This window comes from Lissotriton vulgaris, chromosome 9 (genome assembly GCF_964263255.1).
Source record: "Lissotriton vulgaris chromosome 9, aLisVul1.2, whole genome shotgun sequence".
In the NCBI taxonomy this organism is placed as follows: Eukaryota; Metazoa; Chordata; class Amphibia; order Caudata; family Salamandridae; genus Lissotriton; species Lissotriton vulgaris.
The window spans coordinates 1,062,980,701-1,063,005,084 of record NC_141697.1 but is presented as its reverse complement, the minus strand read 5'-3'; the positions used below and the strand labels follow the sequence as shown (position 1 = coordinate 1,063,005,084).

General features: G+C 46.8%; 1 protein-coding gene across 1 annotated transcript in view; it reads right to left on the bottom strand.

The window, feature by feature from the left end:
• The window catches only part of EOGT (EGF domain specific O-linked N-acetylglucosamine transferase), a 273,584-nt gene that overhangs the window by 47,799 nt on the left and 201,401 nt on the right, over positions 1-24,384 (bottom strand). The window contains exon 16 of the mRNA XM_086936837.1: positions 22,739-22,858. Coding sequence (XP_086792963.1) covers positions 22,739-22,858 — 120 coding nt within the window. The remainder of the gene's footprint in view (positions 1-22,738; positions 22,859-24,384) is intronic.

The window sequence follows — 24,384 nt, the reverse complement described above, 5'->3', positions numbered from 1 at the left end:
GGACGGCACCCCGTTTACAAGATTTCAATTTCGGAGGGTGCTGGCAATTACGATTGCAGCGGCGGGCTTGAACCCGTGTGATTTTGGGACCCACTCATTCAGAATAGGGGCCACTACAGAGGCTACGGCTCGGGGTCTGCATACAGAGGAGGTGAAACAGTTAGGCCGTTGGTCCTCAAATTGTTTCAAGAGGTATGTGCGTCTGCACATGTTGTAAAAGACTGATGAAATGCACTCACGCTTGCTGTCTTTTGTTTGGATTACAGTTTCGCGAGCCTGTAACGCGGGGCGGAAATTGGGATCGGCCCAACACCAGCTAACTAGCGGGAAGGAATCACCGACTGGAGATCAAGTGGTCTGGGTCGTGGGCCACTCAAACGTGAGACGTGCTGGGGACATATTCAAGGCAGGTGACGCGATTCACGCATCTGAGGAATACGGGTTCAGGGTGACCTTCCATGGGAAGGGAGGCCTCTGTATTGACCAATTGCAAAATTTTGTGGAGGAACTCTTAGGGCGGCACAGGTCACCACCATCTGTAATCATAGTGCATGTGGGAGGCAATGACTTGGTGAGACTGGGAAGACGGGTGTTAGTTGAGCACATATTGTCAGCAGTCAGTTGGTTGGCCAAGAGGCTCCCTGGGTGTACGATCGCCTGGTTCCACATGATTCCCAGAAGAATATGGCGGGGGGGTTTGTCTGTGTCAGCATTGAACCACTCGGTAAAGAGGGTCAACAACAAGATTGAGAAACTGTTTCGCTCCGCTCATCTCCAAAGCATTCCTCATGGGTGTATTCGGGGGGATCACTATTATTTGAATGATAGGGTGCATCTGTCCAGGCCTGGGAATGACTTACTCATGGGAGACTTCGTAGCGTGGCTAGTGGGATTGAGGAGACATGACCTTTAGGAGGTGTGGGGGGCCGGATAGTCGGTCAACTATCCGGCCTGTGGCGGTAAGATCATGATCGGTGAGCAGTGATTTCAAGGGATTGGTGTCAGTACAACGCGATCTATTACAACGCGTTCCGTTACAACGCGATTTTTACAACGCAAAAACCATTACAATGCATGCCATTACAACGCATGGCATTACATAGCAGATACTTTTACAACGCATGGCATTACATCGTAAGTATAGGTAAGTATATCTTTTTTAAAAAAAATGTAATAAAGTTAATTAAATTAATTTAAAATAATAAAAATAATATAACATTTTTAAAACAGTAATTAATTTAATTATAGTAATTTAATTAATATTAAAATTGATATTAATTTAATATATTTAAAATAATATAATTAATGAAATATAAAAAATTTATAAATAGTAAATAATATAATGTAATTAATTACAATAAAGATAATTATAATTTAATTAAATTATAAATAATACATACTATAATTATATTTAATATAATTAAAAGAATTTAATTAATTAAACATTTTTAAATAATATAATTTAATTATAATCGTTTATTAATACAATTAAATTAATAATTGTAAATATAGTTATTAATGTAATTAAATTAAATAAAATTAATTTAATTAATTTAATTTATATAAAGTCGTAATACCCCTGTACCCCCAAAAACAAACCCAGCCCTAAAACCTAAAAACACCCCTGTACCCCAAAACCCAAACCCTACCCTAAAACCTAAAAACACCCCTGTACCCCAAAACCCAAACCCTGCCCTAAAACCTAAAAACACCCCTGTACCCCAAAACCCAAACCCTGCCCTAAAACCTAAAAACACCCCTGTACCCCAAAACCCAAACACTGCCCTAAAACCTAAAAACACCCCTGTACCCCAAAACCCAAACACTGCCCTAAAACCTAAAAACACCCCTGTACCCCAAAACCCAAACACTGCCCTAAAACCTAAAAACACCCCTGTACCCCAAAACCCAAACCCTGCCCTAAAACCTAAAAACACCCCTGTACCCCAAAACCCAAACCCTGCCCTAAAACCTAAAAACACCCCTGTACCCCAAAACCCAAACCCTGCCCTAAAACCTAAAAACACCCCTGTACCCCAAAACCCAAACCCTACCCTAAAACCTAAAAACACCCCTGTACCCCAAAACCCAAACACTGCCCTAAAACCTAAAAACACCCCTGTACCCCAAAACCCAAACACTGCCCTAAAACCTAAAAACACCCCTGTACCCCAAAACCCAAACACTGCCCTAATACCTAAAAATACCCCTGTACCCCAAAACCCAAACACTGCCCTAAAACCTAAAAATACCCAAACACCCCAAAACATATACATCAGTACCCCAAAACATATACTCCTATACTCATACTTATTTTAAAAAATACTTAAATTAATATATTTAATTTATAATATTTAAAAACGAAATAAATATTTTTTTATAATTAATAATAATTAAATCAATTATAAAATATTAAATAAAATAAAAAAAAATTAAATACTTACCAATACTTACGATGTAATGGTATGCGTTGTAATAGCATCTGCTATGTAATGCTATGCGTTGTAATGGCATGCATTGTAATGGTATTTGCGATGTAATAGCTGCGTTGTAACAGCATTACGTTGTAAAAGATGCGTTGTAGCAGTAACACACCATTTCAAGGTCCCTAGGGGGGCCGCCACCCATTATGGATGGGTCGCCCAGGGGGAGACGGCCATAGGCCCCTCCCAGGGCGAGACGGCTATATGCCCCTCCCACGAATTTCCCGGGGGCCGGATATCCGCTCCGGCGGAAGAGAGTGTGGGGATGGGGGGGGGAGTCCACGCTGTCCTTCTTACGGATACCTCGCACGGGAACTCGGACGACCTTAAGATGGCGTTGAGTGAAAGGGGGCCCCCACGACAAGGGAAGTTACAGTTGGCTGCGAGGGTAAAGTCCTCTGCGCATGCGCCACTCACACCGTGAGGGCGGGAAATTGGTAATAGGGATCTGACACCGGTTAAGACCTTGCCGTTGGCCCTTAATGCTAGGTTGTACAAATTCAGAATGTTATGCATTTTCAGGATGCTAGACTCGGCTAGGAAACCTTTGTATTAGAGATTTGTTAAGGTTAGCCTAAAAACTTGTCTTCATCAAAATGTAATTGTAGTTGAATTTGTACATGATTCATGAAACGTTTTAATTTAAAGTTTTAAATTTTGTTTCATATTTTAATAAATACGGCCGGGGGGGTCGTGAGGCCCCCCCGCCTTCCAAAAGTTTAAACCTGTGTCTGTCTCCTCCCATGGGGAATTGGTGTTGGGAGGGGTGGCGGGCATCCCGGCCCATATGGAAAGGGGAGACCACTCGGTCCCCCCGAACGTATGGATGGGTGCCCCGATCCCCCGGGAAACCATTGTGGGCGGGGGGCGTGTCCCGGCTGGTATGCCCGAAGCGGCGTAGCCTGAGTATGCCCCTCCCGCCCAGAAGAGGTTGGCCTAGACACCCGCCCGGAAGTCCGTGCACGGATGGGCGTACCTGAGGCGGGCCCCCGCCCTCCCGCAGATGGATAAATAGCGTGGGAATCAACGAAGCTTCCTCTTGTTCCTGTGCTCTGAAGGCTGCACCACTCGTCGCTCGTGAGCCCTCTGGGGAACAAGCTGCACTTTTTTGACCCACCCACCAGCCCCTGGTTGCAAAGTTTGTGGAATAAAGTAATTCTCTCGTTGATTATTTGAATGTAATAAAGATAGTCAATTTTGCATCGTGAATGTATGCCTTTGATTGAATACTTGCTTGTAGGCCTTTTTTCCTCTGTAGAATCGTATAGGAATGGATTCAATAAAATGGTGTTTTGTGCTTTAGGACTTTTTTCCCTTCGTAGTAATGTCAAAGTCGGTGAATTGTCAATCTGTTACAAATTTAGGCAGAATTTTCTTACCTTAGTAGGTAAAACAACTGTCGTATTTATTTTTTGGTCGGGCGGTAAGGTCATGATCGGTGAGCAGTGATTTCAAGGTCCCTAGGGGGGGCGCCACCCATTATGGATGGGAGCGCCCGGGGGGAGGCGGCCATTGGCCCCTCCCACGGGGGGGCGGCACCCACTACGGATGGGTCGCCCAGGGGGAGACGGCCATAGGCCCCTCCCAGGGGGAGACGGCTATATGCCCCTCCCACGAATTTCCCGGGGGCCGGATATCCGCTCCGGCGGAAGAGAGTGTGGGGAAGGGGGGGTGGGGTGGGGGGGGGGGGGGGAGTCCACGCTGTCCTTCTTACGGATACCTCGCACAGGAACTCGGACGACCTTAAGATGGCGTCGAGTGAAAGGGGGCCCCCACGACAAGGGGAGTTACAGTTGGCTGCGAGGGTAAAGTCCTCTGCGCATGCGCCACTCACACCGTGAGGGCGGGAATTTGGTAATAGGGATCTGACACCGGTTAAGACCTTGCCGTTGGCCCTTAATGCTAGGTTGTACAAATTCAGAATGTGATGCATTTTCAGGATGCTAGACTCGGCTAGGAAACCTTTGTATTAGAGATTTGTTAAGGTTAGCCTAAAAACTTGTCTTCATCAAAATGTAATTGAAGTTGAATTTGTACATGATTCATGAAACGTTTTAATTTAAAGTTTTAAATTTTGTTTCATATTTTAATAAATAAGGCCGGGGGGGTCGTGAGGCCCCCCCGCCTTCCAAAAGTTTAAACCTGTGTCTGTCTCCTCCCATGGGAGTGAGAGATGTCAAGGCCAGCCTGGCCTGCAGCGGGAGTTGTGCCAAACTCAACTATATTAAAAAGCCTGGGAAACAGATGAGCATTGAAACCTGGATATGGGGAACTGTTGCAAATTGTTGAACAAGTACAAATGTGAACATTTGATGAAGTCATGTGAACCCCTGTTATGAACTTGCACTTTTGAGAACTGGTTTGAGCAAGGAGGACATGAGGTGATCATCGCCACCCCTTCAATGGAACAATGAGAAATGAGTGTAGCCCCTAAAAGTTTCAATTTTGGGTTTAGTAAGCTAGTGAATGGGTATAAAAGAGCCTGTGGTAAATGATAAGTGTGGCTTTTATTTTTCGCACCTTTACTCAGCATGACATGCTGTCGGGTGGGACGATTTTTCTTTATGGCGCAAGAGACTTTTGTAAATTTTGGACTTCGAACTTTGATGGGAAGAAGGAACGAGATCTGTTGCGGAAATTCTATGTCGGGAGGGAGACATCGAGGAGGTTAGAGAGACAGTCAGCTTGGGAACCTGTCCTATGTTCTGTGGTTCTATCATCGGTCTATGGCCAAGGGGTAATGAGTGCTTTTCATTTATCTTTGCTTAAATGTATTGAATAGTGTTTAGAATGTACTTGTTTAATAAATCTTTTGCAATATAAAATTCTCTCTTAATGAATCTAGATAAAATTCTATAAAATATCAACTTGAGTCTGTGGTTACTAAATAAAAGTCTGACGTTTAATGTTGAAGGTTTTAAGAACTTGTGATTGAGCTGGACTTAATCGACATCAACTGATTCCTACTAGTTGGTCAATCGACCAAATAGCGGAGTACCTTGATGTTGTTTTTATGACTGTTAGGCATTAAAATTTCTAATGTATAAAGTCCCTGTATAGGTAAATAAGGTACCCAGCATGTCTTGCAGCTCGTCTACTTATCACTGATTCAGGGGCTCTGTGGTTGAGAGTGAGTGTGTGACTCGCGGTGTTATGGGTCCCACCGATGAGTAAAACCAAAAGAGGTTGCTCCTGGATTGGTGATATAGGTGGAGGGTTTTATATTAGATAGCACTGCATCACTACTTTAGTGCTAATTTAAAAAGTGCTTCTTATAATGCTTATTAAAAATTAAATAGTAATTTGCTACATAAAACCTCAACATTCAAATGTACAGGAGTGCAAATGCTACTTACCAGTATGCATCTGTTCTTGGCATGTAGGGCTGCTGACATTCATATCTGTGCATAGATCGCCGCCTAGTGTTGGGTCCGGATGATTGCACATTGTTGTCCTGGAAGAGTCTTCGAAGTATCACGAGATAGGTGGCTCCTCCCCTGGACTACAGTGCGCATGGGCATCGCCTCCATCCCCAGATTGTTTTTAGCCATTGGCAGAGATGGAGTGAAGTATGTGAGTGATGACCATGCTATGAGCATATATATGTATGAGTACTGCAGCTGCTACAGGCGCCGGGGAGGAGGGTGGGCGATATGAATGTCAGCAGCCCTACATGCCAAGAACAGATGCATACTGGTAAGTAGCATTTGCAGTTCGAGGCATGTGGGCTGCTGAATTCATATCTGTGCATAGAATACATAGCAGTCCCTCCATTAGCGGCGGCCGCCCGTGCCAGCTGCAGCAGTCTGAAAAAGTGTTTTGAAAACAGCCTGACCAACAGCTGCCTGCTGTTTGGAGTGCACGTCTACACAGTAATGTTTAGTGAAAGTATGTGTGGTAGACCATGTGGCTGCTCTACAAATATCTTCTAAGGGAATGTTACCTAGGAAAGCCATAGAGGCCCCCAACTTCCTGGTGGAGTGGGCTCTTGGTGGGATAGTGAGAGTGCGTTTAGCTTTAGCGTAACAGATTTGAATGCATTTCACAATCCACCTAGCGATCCCAGCTTTGGAGATAGCGTTTCCCTTGTGGTGTGAGGCAAAAGCAACGAAAAGCTGCTTGGTTTTGCGAAAATCTTTTGTCCTGACCACATAGTACATCAAGGCTCTTTTAACGTCAAGGGTGTGGAGCATTCGCTCCGCCAGCGTCTCTGGGTTTTGGAAAAACACTGGCAACTCAATTGTCTGGTTCATATGGAATTGAGACACAACCTTGGGTAAGAATTTATGGTTAGTGCGGAGCACAACCCTGTTAGCATGCACTTGGAAGAAAGGTTCCTGGATGGTGAGCGCCTGCAACTCGCTAACCCTCCGTAGCGATGTAATTGCTACTAAGAAAGCAACCTTCCAAGTCAGAAATTGAAGCTCACAAGAGTGCAGTGGTTCGAAGGGAGGACCCATCAGTCTTGTAAGAACCACATTGAGGTTCCATTCTGGAGCTGGTGGGGTCCTTGGCGGAATGACTCTCTTGAGTCCTTCCAGAAAAGCCTTGATAGCAGGGACCTTAAAAAGTGACAGGTGTTGTCTGTTCTGGAGTTATGCTGCCATAGCAGACAGGTGAATGCGGATGGAAGAGTAAGCCAAATTGCATTGATAGAGGTGGAACAGATAACAAATGATGTTCTGAATTGAAGCATCTAGCGGGTCAATATTGTGGTTAATACAGTAAATGACAAATCTCTTCCATTTAGCCGCATAACAAGCTCTAGTAGTGGGCTTCCTTGCCTCCCAAATGATGTTCATGCAATCGGGAGGAAGACTGAGGTAGCCAAACTCTAGGACTTCAGGAGCCAGATCGCCAGGTTGAGCTGTTGCGGATCTGGGTGCTGAATGTCGCCATGGCTCTGCGTCAGAAGGCTGGGAGTGAGATGAAGCCTTTGATGCGGTACCACGGAGAGTTCCAGAAACGTGGTGTACCACGGCTGGCGAGCCCACGTTGGAGCAACCAGGATGAGAGTCATCGAGTGCTGCCTGAGCTTGCGTGCCACCAGCGGTATCAGAGGTGCTGGGGGAAAAGCATACGCAAATCTGCCTGACCAGTTCATCCACATCGCATTGCCCTGTGATTGCGGGTGTGGGAACCTGGCGGCGAAGCTTTGGCATTTTGCGTTCTCCTTTGTGGCGAACAGGTCTATCTCTGGATGACCCCACCTTTGGAAGTACGGTTGGAGTACTGATGGATGTATCTCCCACTCATGCATTTGATGACTGTGCCTGCTGAGCAGGTCCGCCATCTGGTTGTCTTTGCCCGGGAGATGCTCCGCCATGAGGAAGATGTTCCTCTGAATGGCCCACTTCCACATGCTCTGAGCCAGATGAGACAGCTGCGGAGAGTGTGTGCCTCCCTGCTTCTGAATGTAGTACATGGCTGTCATGTTGTCCGTCCGGATCAACACGACCTTGTTGCACAGATGTACTTTGAACGCCTTTAAGGCCATGAAGATTGCCATCAGTTCCAACACATTGATGTGCATCTTCCTTTGCTGTAGTGTCCATAGTCCCTGCACCGTGTACTGGAGTACATGCGCTCCCCATCCCTGGAGAGAAGCGTCCGTCGTCAGGATAATCTGCGGCACAGGCTCCTGGAACGGTCGGCCCTTGCAAAGGTTTTGTGGATTCCACCAATGCAGAGAGTTGTATGTCCGACCGCTCACCAACACTAGGTCTGTCAGTTGCCCATGAGCCTGAGTCCACTGACGTGCCAGGCACTCCTGAAGCGGACGCATATGTAGTCTCGCGTGCGGGACAATGGAGATGCAGGAGGCCATCATGCCTATCAACTGCATGAACACCTTCGCTGGAAGCGAGTGTTGAGGTCTGAATCGTTGGATCAGCATTTGGATACTGGCGATTCTCACTGAATTCGGCTGCGCAGTGGCTGCCAGAGTGTTTATTGTCGCGCCCAGATACTGTCGTACATGGGCGGGCTGGAGATGGGATTTCGGGTAGTTCAGAGAGAATCCCAGATCGTGCAGGAGATGAATGGTGCGGGACACGTGGTCGGCGCACTGTTGTTCTGTTTTTGCTTGAATGAGCCAGTCGTCCAGGTAAGGGTAGACGTGGACGTTCTGGCGTTGCAGATGAGCCGCCACAGTCGCCAGGCACTTCGTAAAGACCCTTGGCGCTGTGGTGACCCCGAACGGCAGAACCCTGAACTGGTAGTGCTGGTCTTGTATCGTGAATCTGAGATACTTTCTGTGGGAAGGATGCAGGGGGATATGAAAGTATGCATCTTTTAGATCCAACGTGGCCAGGAAGTCCCCCTGCTGAAGCAGAGGGAGTACCTGCTGCAACGTGAGCATATGGAAATGCTCCGAGAGAATGTACCAGTTGAGGGGCCTGAGGTCCAGAATGGGCCGCAGGGAACCGTCCTTTTTGGGGATTAGAAAGTACAGAGAGTAAACCCCTGTACCCCTTTCCTGCAGTGGGACGAGCTCTATTGCTCCTTTTTGCAGCATGACCTGAACCTCCTGCTGCAACAAGAGCAAGTGCTCGCCGGACATAGGACGGTTTCTTGGGGGTATGTTCGGTGGAGTGGATGTAAGTTCCAGACAGTAACCGTACTGGATAAGAGACTTGACCCACCTGTCCGTGGTGATGGATTTCCACGCGGGCAGGAACTGCTGGAGTCTCCCCCCGACCGGTGTTGTGTGGTCGGGGGGCAGTGACAAGGCGTCACTGCTTGTTGGCGGCAGTGGACCTGGAGCTGTTGTTTCCACGTCCCCTGCCCTTGATGTTGTTGCCTCTGTAGCCACCTCTACCCTTATTGGTGTATGAGGTTTGGGAATTGCTCTTGTAGTACTGGGTGGATTGCGATGCCTGACCCCTTGAGGTGCCTCTGGTATTGGAGCGGCGAAAGGAACCGCCCCGAAACTGCTGAGACTGGAGGGCCCCCATAGACTTAGCAGTGTCTGTATCTTTTTTCATTTTCTCAAGCGTCGCATCCACTTCAGGGCCAAACAAATGGTCAGGATTAACCGTCTGGTTCAGGATGGTCGTTTGTATATCAGGTTTAAACCCTGAAATCCTAAGCCATGCGTGCCTTCTGAGCAACACACTAGTGTTGATTGCCCTGGAGGCCGTATCAGCCACATCTAGCGCACATTTGATGGAAGCGTTTGTGATGAGCTTCCCCTCTTGAATTAACATTTCCCCTGCCTCCTTGTACTGGTCAGGCAAGTGCTGCAGCAGTGCTTCTAAGGTGTCATAATGAGCCCTATCGTAGCGTGCGAGTAGGGCCTGCGTGTTCGAGATGCGCCAAATGTTAGCAGCCTGTGCAGCAATCCTTTTCCCTGAGGCCTCAAATATTTTTGACTCTTTGTCTGGGGGAGGAGCGTCACCAGTGGTCTGTGAGTTCGCCCTCTTGCGAGCGTTGGACACAACCAAAGAGTCCAGTGGCAAGTGTCCCTTGATATATGTTGGATCCGAGAGCGCTGCCTTATATTTTTTATCAATGCGTGGATTGATGGCACGCGCCCGAGTGGGCTCCTTGAAGACCTCCTGCGCGTGCTTGAGCACTCCCTTGAGCATTGGTAAAGTTTTGATTGACTTTTCGGCTACAGAGAAAGTGTCAAATAAGAAATCCACAGGGTCGGAGTGCAGCTCGACATCGTGGTTAGCCGCAGCTCTCTCGATCAACGCGTTGAAGGCAGCAGAGTCCTCCGTTGGCGAAGTCTTCGCCGCAAAGAGTTGCGGTTCCTGACCTGACTGCGGGTCGTCAGGGTCGCCTCCGGCAGACCAAGGCTCATGTTCCTCCTCCGGATCCGAGTACGCCGGATAATTGTACTCGACCTCCTCCTCGTCGCCATCCCCCGCGTTGGAGTGAGTCGGGGAACGCGGCAGGTCACTCGGAGACGGCGGCGCCAAAGGTGCTAAAGTCCCCGCAGAGTCCTTCTTGTTCTTGAGAGGAATGCGATAGTGTTCTAACACCGGCTCCGTTGTGATTTTCCTTTTGAGGAGGGACAGTTTCCCGGTATTGGCGTCGATGATGACTTCACGACGTTCTTCCTCCGCGAGCGTCTGGAGCCGAGGCTTAGCCACCACCGGAGACAGTTTGGGCGTCGACACCTCCTTGGAGGGCACTCCAGGTACCTGCTTCGAAGCGAAGGCCTTCGGCGTTGACTTCGGCGGCAGGGTGAAGCGGATAGGCGCTTGTGCCTTCGGCGGCTTCTGCGTGGGCTTCGACCCGCCAGCTTCAGGGTCGGGAAGCTCCGCGACCTTCCGAATCCGCTGCAGGGACTCGTCGACTTTCTTCGAAAGGGCTGGAGAGGGAGCGACCGCCTCTCGCGATTTCCCTGACTTGGGAGTAGTGTCGGCGAGAGGCACCGTCTTCGGAGTCGACGCGGTACCGTCCTTGGCTCCGACGGCCGGAGCCGGGGAAGCCAGAGCTTTGGGATCGCCTTGACGCTTCTTTGAAGCCTTCTTCGGGTCATCGACCGCGACCATCTTCGGCGCCGACGCAGCCGCGTCGGACGACTTCGCCTTCGGCACCGACCCTGAGGCCTTTGGGTCGGCCATCTTGGCTGGACTGTCCATGTCGGCCATTTTGAATTTCTTTGCTTTTGACGCCTCTAGAGCCTTCAGCACTGCTTTCACTTTCGGTTTCGAAACCGGAGGCGTTGAACCCGAGGGCTTCACTTTTGTTTTTTGAAATGTGAGTGGCACCTCCAAAATGTCCGTGGCCAGGCCCGTAGGCGGGGCAGCTGGACTAATAACCTGGTCCTGGGTAAGGCCCGAAGGCGATCCCTCGACCTGGGCCGCAGGAAGGGGGTCGGCCCCCGAGTCAGTCCGGGGATGCTCCTCCTCCGAGCTATCCCCCACGGTGGCAATGGCCGTATCGTCGTCCCCTACCTCGTCGCCGGCTTCGTCAAACTCCTCGTCTCCTGCGTCGTAGGCCTCCCCCTTGGACGCAGGGCTAGAGTCCGAAACCTGTTGGACATTGTCGCTTCCGACGTCTTCTTCGAAGATGTCCTCCGGCGGGGGCGCAGACAGTTTGGCCTGGAGTCTCGCAGCCCGACGAATCTTGAGGGTCTTCTTGCACCGGAACTTCGAGCAGGCCATACACCTGGCCTCGTCGTGGTCCGGAGACAGACAAGTGTTGCACACTGGGTGCACGTCGAGGTGCGAGTATTTCTGGTTACAAACCGGGCACCGTTTAAACGGAGTCCATTCCATGTCTGGAGCGTTGTGTAGGCCCGTCCGCGCCGACAGCACGCGGAAGGGCAGCGAGAGTTCGGAGCTGAAGAAAACAGTAACCCGAACGAAAACGATACCGGCGCCAAGCCTAGAGACCTTTTGGCCTCGAGTTAAGAGAGTTAACAACTAACGGTTCCGACAGAGGGAACCGACACACATCCGAACCCAATGGCGGAAAAAAACAATCTGGGGATGGAGGCGATGCCCATGCGCACTGTAGTCCAGGGGAGGAGCCACCTATCTCATGATACTTCGAAGACTCTTCCAGGACAACAATGTGCAATCATCCGGACCCAACACTAGGCGGCGATCTATGCACAGATATGAATTCAGCAGCCCACATGCCTCGAACACTTCATAAATCTTGCGGATAATTAGCACAAGTCCCCTTTTAAGATTTTGTCTACTGCAGTTTTACAGGATCTGGTGTTCAGTTGTCTAAAAATTGGTACAAACCAATAGTGCCTCAGACTGGAAAGGTAAGTGCACAAACATGGAATGAGCAAGCATCTCTGACGTGGATCGGCATCACTTCCACAAGATCACCTGACAAACGGCCATACTTGTATGCTCTCAGCGAGATCCAGTCATAGGCGGAGTAATTGAGTTCTGAGAAAGTTTGGATGGGCGAGATAGGTATAATGCCAGGGTTAATGGCTGGTAAAGGTACATGGTTAGTTTAGCGTGAGCCTTGGTACAGATGACTTGCTGATCGTCATGAGCTGACAGAAGCCTTGCTTGTTTCGTAAAAAATGTTGCTAACTTTTTTGGTGGGAGAGGGATTTTCATAAGATCTTTAGCTGTAAGTGCGTCAATTGCAGCCTGGTAATAATTGTGCATTTCTTCTCTTGAATAATGCTCAAGGGAGGTGCTTGATGGACCGCAGCTGGGCTGATTTCAATTTAACAGTAGTGGAAAGAAAACAAGCATTGAGTGAATAGTCTTGGCGGACTACACCTTTACCTAGTAGGGTGGAGTGAAGTGGGGAGGGGTGAGATGGAATGGGGTGGTATCAGGCGGGCTGCTAGACAAGGTTCACTGAGAAAGTGCCTCCTGCTCACCTCCACCTCCCAAAAACAAAACAAGTCTAATCAGCTTGATCCAAAAATTATCCTTCGCTTAACACCGGAAGTCTGACTCCAGGACTCAGAACTGAATGATTTTTTAGTATAGTTTTCTAAAAGCAAAAGAAATTAAACCTGGCATTTCAAAACCTATAGTACGGTTTCAATGTGCAAACGCATGAAAACAAAGGCATGCACAAATGTGGTTTGCACACATTAGCAAATTAAAGTCAGACGTATAGACATTACCAATGCTTGTTTATATACAAGAGTATATGAGATTGGTGCCTGCTCCTTCTAACCCCAGAAGTTATCCTTGCAATTCTCTCCTATTGTTCAGCATGTCTAGGCTGACCTGACACGGTATTATTATATTTCTGAATTTTTAAAATATACTTAAAGAGGAAACAGTACTGACTGCTCCATGCAGGAAATCTTCATCTTTGATAGATTGCTAGATCGACTGCTAAACGACAGAATCAATACATTTCTGACAATCTGTTGTGTAATACATCTATTTGTACAAGTACTTTTATGTATACATCTATTTGTACATGTACTGTTATGTAATACATCTATTTGTACATGTACTTTTATATATACATCTATTTGTACATGTACTGTTATGTAATACATCTATTTGTACATGTACTGTTATGTAATACATCTATTTGTACATGTACTGTTATGTAATGCATCTATTTGTACATGTACTGTTATGTAATGCATCTATTTGTACATGTACTTTTATGTGATACATCCATTTGTACATGCCGTTTTTTTCACTATTTTCTACGTGGAGGGGCAGTTCAAATTCAGTAGTATTTGAAAATCTGTCCCTAACTTGAGATATGTGACCAGGAGCATAAACCACATTTCAGGCATCAGATAAGTAGTGCATCACATATGTTTTAATGGCCTGTTATCTACAGTTATCTTGCGGTCGTTTTTAGGTCTAGCTTGACAGTGTGCTAATTGAAATACTTTTCATTACCAATTCCTTCAAAAATACACAGAGAGATTGGACTTCAGCTCCACCCTGAGGAGTATTTCTCTCTCACATTGTGCTATTGGATGTTTGGTCTATGGTTCTCCCTCTTTGGAACGCTTGCATTGCAATGCAAGAGGAACTCATGTATATCTCAAAAGTACACTGAATATATTTATTATTTTCTCATTGTATATACAAAAAAATCATTTGTTTTTTTAAATGCAGATTTTTAAAATATTTTAATTAGTACTCAAAATGCAAATCAGATCTATTGGCTTTTAGGTGTCTGTTGTCGGAGAACAATGCTACTATTTAAAGTGGGCTTTGGGTCAGTCCATTACGCAGCATTATTTGTTTTTGCTATTCTCATTTGCTTGCTTCTTATTTTCTGACTTTTCTTCCTACTCTTGTATTCGTACATCTAGCACAGTACAGGTTCCTTACCATCCTTCTGGCCGGATGACCTGTATCCTTCCACAGCTCCACATGGGGGAAATACTTTTTCTTTCTATTTCAACACTCTAGGGGAGTACATGTGTTTTCTTGCTCTATCCCCGAGTGGTACTACCCCAGCACTTTCCATGTTGCTCCCCCACCCCCGCATTTAAGCCAGTCTGTTGCTTCTTAGGTCCCTCCCCATCATGCTCAGTTTTTCTGTGGACTTTTTTGTATTTATAATTGTAAATTTCTTATCCTCACCAGCTGCTCCCACTGCTCAGCACCATTAACGCACTTACCACTCCAACCCGCTCCACCGTTACACCCCGAAATCCCACACTCTTCCTGTCGCATTCAATTCAGCAACGTGGAGCAGCCAAGCTGAAGAAGGCTGATAGCCAGAAACCGGTCCTTGGATGCTTGATTCCGGTCTAGGAAAGACATGGCTTGGTAGTTCGGGCTGGACTGTTCCCATGAGGCACAGGGTCAAGGCTGATTTGCATATAGCCATTGTCTGACCTAGGGTGGTTTGGAGTGCAAAAAAACGATGGATTTAGGCCCAGATCTTTGTACTGGGGTGAATGTAAGACATTGTTCTGCATTCTGTCCATCAACTGTGTTTTTTGCAGGTGAATACCTCAGCAGCAGCTCTGTGGCAGATGCACAACAGGCTGCTGGGTGCGCGGAATGTTCACCAGTGGCCAATGGCAGCAATACAGGAGCATCCGGGCATGCTCAATGAGCCAGGAGCGGCCCAGTGGCGGCTTAAGAGTGGACTGGGAGCGCTCTGAATTTGACAGGAGCAAACAAGTAGGATGGCCACTGAATCGTGACATTGATGCAGCAGATATCTATTACTTTGGCCCAATCACCAAACAGAAATCTACAGAAAAAAACACCCATCAGCGAAATGCAATAGACTTATCCCATATATCTTGGGCAACGCTGTGAGCAAATGACCTGATGGGGCTCACTCAAACACGTCAGTGCCAAAAGGGATCTGCAGTGCCAGGCAGAGTGGATAGGAGCAGAGACGTTTAAACGAATGGGCAAGGTGGGCTCTGCCCCCCCCCTGATAGAGCCGGCTCTGTTCTGCAGAGAGTCTTGCCCTGATGACATTAAATATTTGATGTGTGAGAGTCTATTGCAGTAAATTTGCAGAGAAAGTGTATGTTTCCTACAACATCCATAAAAAAGATTCTTTTAGATCAAAACAGTTCTTACAAATGAGAAATGGGAGGGTGCCACAGAGATTTTTTGCAGTAATATTAGTGAGCTGCTGCAGTGCTACAATATTAAAAACAGACATCACTCACTATTCCTGAATATTAGATAAAAACCCATTTAGAATTTGGATGAGTGAGCCCGTTTATTGTCTCTGACCTGGCCAAGGAGGGCATAAAAAGAACTGAAATGGTATCATAAATTTGAGGAACCCTGTTCTGAACAAGGGTCTCCAAAATATGTTTGGCCCAGGGCCACTAAAATCCTTAAGATGTCCCTGGATAGGAGCCGACACTCCCCCCCCCCCCACATCACCGGTGCCATTGGTTCAACCTGTGTCGTCATGTCTACTACAAATAAAGGACACACACAAGCATGGTGCAGTCCGTGCCCTGTTAGTGACCGGATATGCATGTTCACCTGGCCTCTGCCTGAAGGTATGCATGAAGGCCTTACCTCTACACAACAAAGCTGCGACAAGCATTAGGACCCTCTGACCATGTCTGCTGAAGACCGCCTGGACCGCTGGCATCCCGTGTATCTCGCTGCTTCGGTGTGAGTCTATGGGCATCTGCAGCCGATGCTCAAGAACTAAAAGCAGAACGCAGGCAAGTGCACTGGCATAAAAGGAGAGCATGAGCATGCTCCAGTGATATTCAATAGACAAAAGTGGCAGGAAGCATAGGTGATCATGCTGGAGACCTGCTCATTGGGCACATATAGAGAGAACTAATTCCTGCTGCTGGTGTGAATGTGATGCAGCACACCTCTCATACTGCTGGCTGGCCCTCTAGCAGCATGAACTCATTCTCCTTCCATAAAGTGGCCTGCTGTAAAATCCAGAAATTCCTCAGGCTAGTATTTTTATGCGTCCAGCTCTGCTTTGTTTGTCACGCCTGCAGGTCTTTTGGTGCTGCACCTCAATGACTGCCCGAATTGTCCTTAGACCACACTGCTTACTCTTGCCATGGTGAAATATTCATCAAATGCCATCCAAAGCTTTGATAGGTTGTCTATGGTGGCCAGGTGGAAGACTTGGATCACAAGATTTGAGAACTATTTATCTGCCACAAAAGAGACTGACCCTGAAACAAAGAGATCTATTCTGCTATAGCGGGTGGCGAAAGAGGTGCACAAAATGTTCCTCCCTCTCCCAGACATTGGCCAAGACAATAACTATGCCCCAGTCTTGACCACACTGAAAATGTAATTCAGCACACAGGCAAACCCAGACTATGGCAGCTTTGGTCTAAAAATAGCCAAACAGAGGTCCAATGCGCCCACAGATGCATTCTATGCTCAGCTACTTGGTGTGGCGAGTATGCGTAAACTCCTTAATGTTGATGAACAGCATGCCCAAATCATTCAAGTTTGCCACTCATCTTACCTATGAAAAGAAATTCTGAGAACCACGAAGATGCCTCTAGCCACCATGTTTTCCCATGGATGATCTCATAAACTTGCAAATGCAAGCGCTGCACACATTGAATCATCATAAATGGCTAAAACCATCAAGACTGAATAGAGTGAACCCCGTGGAGAAACCCATTGTGCTGATGCTAGTAGACTTTGCGGATGTGGTCTGTGGCCTTGTAACAAGGGGAAGACAGTGAAATTATATAGTGATCCCAGGATCCTGCCCGAGTTCCCCGCCCTCGAAGAATCCCAGACCATGTACATGTCCAAGAGGAACAGGAGCTGAAAAAATTGGAAGCTGCGGGGATTATTGAAAGTGCAGAAGGACCCACTACATGGGTCTCCTCCCTCGTCTTGGCTAGAAATCCAACACAGCCTAGTGCTATCCTCACTTGTGCCAAAATAAAGATGCCAAACAAGGCCATAAGGTGGGAACGCAACCTGACACCTCCATGGATGATGTTATTACAGAAATAAATGGAGCCAACTAGTTCTCAAAAATAGACCAGTCAGGTTACCACCAAACCCATCTAAGCTAAGAGTTAAGGTACATAACATTTTCCACACAGACGTTGCAGACGTTTTTCAGATCTATATTAAAGATTTGTTGTAAGATCTGCAAGCTATACTCAATGTCAACTATTACATTTTGTAAGTGCTGTTTGAGAGGATGAGAGACAGCAGTCTGACTCTCCAATGGGAGAAATATGAGTAGCTTTTGAACAACACTGAGTTCTTTCTGCACAGTTTCTCTGAAAAGGGCATCTCCCCTGATCCTAAGAAAGTCTAAGAGGTCCAACTAGCAGGCCCTCTGACCAATGTGTGCAAAGTGAGGAGTTATTTGTCTATGACAAAGTGAATACTACATGCAAGGAAAGCCAACAACAAGCATTTTACAACACTTAGCCCTGTCGGAAGAAACTACCTTAAAATGCTATAATCCCACTAAAAAAGAAACTGAGTTGATCATTGATGTCAGCTTGATGTTAATATAGAAGCAACTCCATGGTATCTGGGTGCCTGTAGCATTTGAAAACAAAGCTCTGATGGAAAAGGACTAAAGATATTCTCAAATAGAAGCAGAAGCGACTGCGGTGCTGTGTGGCTGCAGACATTTCCACCTGTATCTCTATGAAAGGACATTCTGAGTGGGCACAGACCATATAGGTCTGGTGCCCCTCGTTTAAGGATCAACGTTCGAATTGCGACCTCAGATTGTGGGTGTTCCAACTCTAAGAGAATTCCTTTGAAGTAGTATACCGGCCAGTGCAGGATGATCCTGTTGACCACTTGTCCCGCCACTACAGAGCTGCAACTAGAGCCGAACAAGAACAGGCCATCGACACAAAGGAATATGTCTGGTTGGTGATCAAAAGCTCCCGCCCCAAGCTGTTCACAATTGAAGAAACTGGTCAAGCCTCCCAGAAAAATGAGCATTTCCAAAATGCAAGAAGGTCCCTTGAGATAAACAACTGGTGGTCCCCCATGAAAGAACAGGCAAATAGACCCCTGAAGCTTCTCTCCAAATTAAAGCAATGTACAATATCTGACAATTTATTAGTAGCTGAGGATGGTCTGCTTCTTTGAAGTAACCTACAGTAATACCATGTCTTCTACATCAGATGAGTCTCCGAGAGAAGGTCCGGTTGCCCGACTGTGACCCCCATGATGAGAGGACAGTCACTGAATGCTTGTCATGTCAGGTGGTAGGGCAGCAAGATGCTCCAGCGCCTGTCATGTCTGCAGATGCTTTTATGATGCTGTAGATCCAGCTAAGTGACAGTTTTGCCACACTACCAGTTAATCACCATTTGCTGGTGGTAATGGACAACTGTATCAAGTATCCTGAAGCGAAACAGATCAGCTGAATACGCAATACCGAAATTAGAGAAAATATTTGCCACACATGGCTGTCCACATGAGGTTCGAACCAACAGTGGACCCCTTTTTCAAGGTCACAAACTGTCTGCGTACTTCTGTTCTTTGAAGCATAGAAAAATAACACCAAGGTAGCCCAAAGCGAAAAGGGAAGCCAAAGGATTTATGAGGGACCCTTCATAAAGTAAATAGGACTACTGAACTAGAAAATGACCATATCAAGTGAGCCATCCACAAGTTTCTCTTAGATTATCACAACACCCAACATGCCTGTACAAAGGTGTCTCCTGTTACTATGATCAGTGGGTGCAGACAAAAGGCCATCCTGAGCTATTGTTCATGGGTTCCTTTTGTTGCCAATAGAGATAATTTCTGTGACTGACAGCAGGAGAACAATGATGTTATGAGCTGTCGGATGAACGCAAGATGGCGAACGCTCACAGTTTGTTGCTGTGCTCCTGGAGGGGCAAAGTTTAGATGACTGGTTTGAGGCCCAACAGTGTCTCAAGTTTTAAGGCACAATGGTAACTGATGTTACTAGGGAGGTGAGCATTACCCGAAAAATCTTGCATTTTGAAAAATCTCAGAACAGGTAGCGGAGCAAAGCGCAAGAGTCAGTGACCGTGATGAGACACTTTTGTATCCCTGCTTACTCCATGCAATGGAAGTGTCGGCCCATCTGAATAAATGCTGCGGTGGCCTCCTGCATCATGTGTGACAGCTAACATTCCCCCCAGGTGCGTCTCTGCAGACTTGTGCTCCGCCAACAATTCCAGAGTGGTCTGCATCAGCACACCCCGAGACCCAACCCAACGCCACCTCAGCGTTACAAAGACTATGAACTGTAATCGGGGAAATGGCTGTGGATGGCTTAAATGTTCAGGTCTAGGTACTGTAGCATGCTAAGGGACATTATGGTTGACATCTGTCCCTCTCATTGGCATTGACTAAATCTAAAGGTTGGCGGGAATCTAGTGTCAGAGTGGATAGCAGTTAACACTTCACACTCAATCAGCACCTGTGGTTCACCCTGTGTCATCATGTATACTACGAATAAAGGAGTAGCGCCGTGTGAGTGACTGAATATATGTGTTTGCCTGATCTCTTTCTGAAGGCATGCATGAGGGCCTTGCAGCGACACAACAGAGAACAGTCCCAACACGTCTCTCTGCATGTTGTTAATTATGTTCAGATTGGCTCTAGCACATAGCTAGCCAGACCTAATAAGATGGACTTTCCAGGCAGGTCAGACTGGCAGAGGGGAGCATCTACCCTTCATTGAAAACAACCCAAAGGGTGGAATATACAAACATCCAATGACTGGAAAAAACATTCACAAGTAAGATGGGCTTTTAGAATTCGTTTTAAAATGGAATATTCTTTTCATAGCGAAAAGGTATTTGCTTCTACACATAATGTAGTTAATTTGGCATGCACAAGCTATGTTTTAGAGATAAGCATGGTCTTTTATAATACTCGTGGTCAGGAATCTCGATCGGAGAGTCACAAGGCAGACAGGGAATACTGGGCCCTAACTGTAATAAACGAGTCATTCGCCACTCGAGCTCCCATACTTCCGAGCTCTTTACTGGGAACACACTACCCCTTTTTAGCACTTGACTTTCAGGATAGGAAGGCAAAGCAGTCCAGGGCTCAAGAAACAAAGGTTCTTTCACCCAAGAGCCCTAAAGGCTAAAAGCCCTACCTTGGGAGTGCTTGAAATTCCAACCAAACTTTAAGGCCACAGGAGCTTTCGCTCAGTCAATCAAAACCAGCAAGGCATCCTGTGGTTTCCACCTGGTATCCTGGCTTGACAGGAGCTCATTCCAGCGCACTCAGTCATTACGATGAATAAGACATTCATTGTCCATCTATTTATTGTTGTTGGCGTACTAAATTCAATATACTTCAACCTCCCTATCTACCCTGCTGTTACTTTCTCCTTAGCAAAAGCTGCGCGCCCAATTCCTAAATGTGGCTGAGGTTGTATGTGGAAGTCTCCAGATAGCACCACCTGAGACAAACCCACCTAGAGAGACAGTGGATCCAATCCCAGTTTTATCTAACCACTTCCCTTTTTTTTCCCTAGATTCCTCTAATAGGCATATCAGTTTGACTGGTACCCCATGCAAGGATTTAGGGATATAAGAGGCTTTCTGCAAGTCTGAACTCTTGCCATATGAGGCGGGCTTTTGCCCGCAGAAGATAACTTCCATTCAACCATAAACTGCAAAAAGGATTTAGCTTTTTATTTTACTAAATAAGTGGATTTTCGGGGCAAACTTTACAATTTTTGTTCTGGATGCTCTTGCACCTCCTGTGGGACATCTGAGTTGTGAAAGCAAGGGCTGCACCTGTGCCAAACCACGCACAACACGGTCAGCTCCACGTCTGGCCAGTAGAACTCCGTGTGCAGGCACTGGAGCGGGCACTCTTCACTCCCCCACCTGCCTTGGGTCGGGGAAGGTATCCAGTTGTGCTCCCCACAGGAAAAGGGAGCTGCGGGGAGGGCACACCACAGTGCCCCCGGGGATCTGGCACTCCTTAAAAGCTTGAGAAAAGGGGGAATGCAACACTCGGAAGTATCCATGGAGCCCTGACCCTTCTCTGGGACCATAAGTTGTCAGGGAGAGCTTGGTGCTTCGATCACTACTTTGACCCCTGGGATCCTAGCACAACAGCGGTCTTTTGGCAAAGCGGCAATTGGGTGCCACGCACACTGCTCTTCACGGTGATCCATGGGGTGCACTGGCCTTTCCCATATCATACTTGAAAACTCACAAAGCGCAGTTGAAAGATTTGAAGGTCTGTCGGCGCTGTGGGTCCCACAAAGCAGTTTCCTCAATGGGGGAAGTAAAAAAGGCTGTTTTCTCTGGCTCTACTCGGATAATTTTGAATTGTTTTGCTCCTGGTAGTATGATCTATCCGCCAGGGGTATTTATTCCTGCCCACTAAAATGTTGCACCTTTTCACAAGCTTGATTTTCAAATGCTCTCCCTCCAGTGAGGGAGAGCTTTGGGCCTTTCCCTCCTGTCCTTAAATTCCAAATAGCCCGCTTGAGTCCCACTGCACAGCTCCCGCACCCAGCTGCCTCCCTCCAGCAGAAGAGACTGTGCTGGAACAAGGAGCTTCTCCTCTGTCTGACTCTGGGCTTCTAAAACTTCTTCTTGGCCCAGGGCATTCCTCAGCAGCACCCTGCTCTAGTCAAGGAACATTACCCTCGCTGCATAAACTCCCCAGTCCCCATGGCCTCCTGGCCACATGCAGGACACCAGAGTGCCCAGCAGGAATTTAAACTTTTGTTATTCAGATCTTCCATTAAGATCTTGAATTACTGCTACTCGATTAAATCACGAGTGGGGTTCGAGCATCAGCAACAATGATCCTAAAGGTATTCTGAAAATGCTACATGATAACATTGAAACACTCCACGGCAATAGTGGAACCAGCCTGGATGTTTCACCAACATTTGCTTCCCTAGCAAAAACGCAGAGCTAATCCACATTTATTTATCCCTTGCGAGACACCACTGGAGCAAGGAACATCTCACTCAGCAGCGGAATGAGACAAGCAAGAACATTGGCACCAGGAAAACCACAATTTAAACATTTATAAATCATGAATTACTTTAATAGACCAAAGGGTTTTTAATGATGTGTTTTGAATGGTCACTTAAACATACCAGGTTAAACATAAAGGAATGTGAGACATTTTTGATGACCTTTTTGTGCTGGATCCAGAGTAATGCAAAATGAACCCACCACATAATAGTGATAACGAGCCACAACATGCATTAAGGCTATATTTACATTACAAATTGAACCTCAATCGCAAATTTGGGTAATTATCTCTGACATCATACACCAAGGCTTGGGTCCCTTGTAAACATCTTTCTGAAAGGGTATGGATTAGAATAGTAAAGACTGAGGCATATATTTAAGAGTTAATACAGTAATCATAAACATGCAAACAAATCTTTACATAACTTACAGCTCAAAGACAACTGCCCAGTCCGGTAGGAAGAGTAAGTGCGTGAGTCCAGCTCCATGAATTCCAATAAATATATCCGAGTTATGAGTTACTCTCAGCTGGTCTACGAAACCAAGCTCCCTGAAGACCAGACAGGAGAGATAAGCATACCTTGTGAGTACAAGATCTATATTTCAATTAGCAATTAAGTGTTTAACAGCATCTGTACTTCAGGAATATCGAAAAAATAAGTGTTCTTTTTTCATGGCTCTTTCCATAACTATTCTTACCATCAAAACCACCTTACTTTTTCACACCAGATTCTGGGCCAGATGTACAGGTGTGTACTCACTTCTGTATTGTGTTGAGGTTCTACTCACAGCAATTGCTTATGCGGCAGTCCCTGGCTTTCATTAGTGATTGAGCGTTTAGTGCCGCTGCAGCAGGCGGGGGCGAAGCTCCCTCTGCCCTGTTGACTTGTATAGTCAACAGGGCGGGGGAGGGTCGCCCCGCCTGCTGCAGCGGCGCTAAATGTGTATAATAGTGCGCAGCAGCTGCCAGTCTGCCTCCAGCTGGGAGAAATGGGGGTGTGTCTTCCACTGCTGCCCAATGGCAGCAAAGGAGGACTGAAGCAGAGCTGACTGGATGCTCCAAATTGAGCTTGTCACTTTGGCCGGCTGTTCTGTGCCGGCCAAAGTGCCATGCACACTTTGAAGCTCTCCACCCAGCTATCTTAGAGAGCTGGGTGGAGACCAAGCACAGGCCTGAAGGATGCTCCATCTAATCCTGGTGCTGCTCTCGTGTTGGCGAGAGTAGCGCCAGGATTGATTAGTGAAATGTCCTGGAGACTGGACGTGGAGCCAACATAAGAGGGACCATGGAGGACGTCGGACGCGCAGCAGGCAAGGTAAGTGACTTTCTTTTTTATTATTTGCCACTTGCCTTGCCTGCATGTACGCACCTACGCACCCACCCACCCACCACTTAGTTGCCCGCATCATCTATGTATAAACTTGCCAGCCACCCCTGTATACAGATCCAAAGAGCAAAAACAACAGTTGATGGACAGAATGCAGAACAATGTCATACTTTCACCCCAGTACAGAGATCTAGGCCTAAATCCATCGTTTTTTTTGCACTCCACACCACCCCAGTTCAGACATGGCCATATGCAAATCAGCCTTGACCCTGTGCCTCATGGGAACAGTCCAGACCAAACTGCCAAGCAGATCCAAAGAGAGCTCTCGCCAATTAAGATTTACGGTGACTCCTTAACAATGTATATCATAGTAGAGGGCAAGAGCAATGAAAATGTGCTCAGCCTCTAATTTACAGTGCTCGTTAGAAAATATGTGTACATAAATACTGAACAGAATTTACAAAATGGCTCAGCAGTGTAATCCTTTTTCTACAGTTGTTAAGTGGACACCTTTGAAACACAAAAGCATAATTTTCCTGTAAATCATGTGTTTGTGTGAGAACTATCTGGAGTTACTGCAATGGTCCTGATCAAAGGCGGAACGTGGGGCGGGACAGCAGGATGCATGGTGGAAATCATGTTACACAAATATGCGCTTTTCATGTATAATACTTGTATAACAATACTCTGGCACCCCTCCTCTTTATCTCAGCCAGCACTAGATTTGGAGCATAAACAATGCACTACA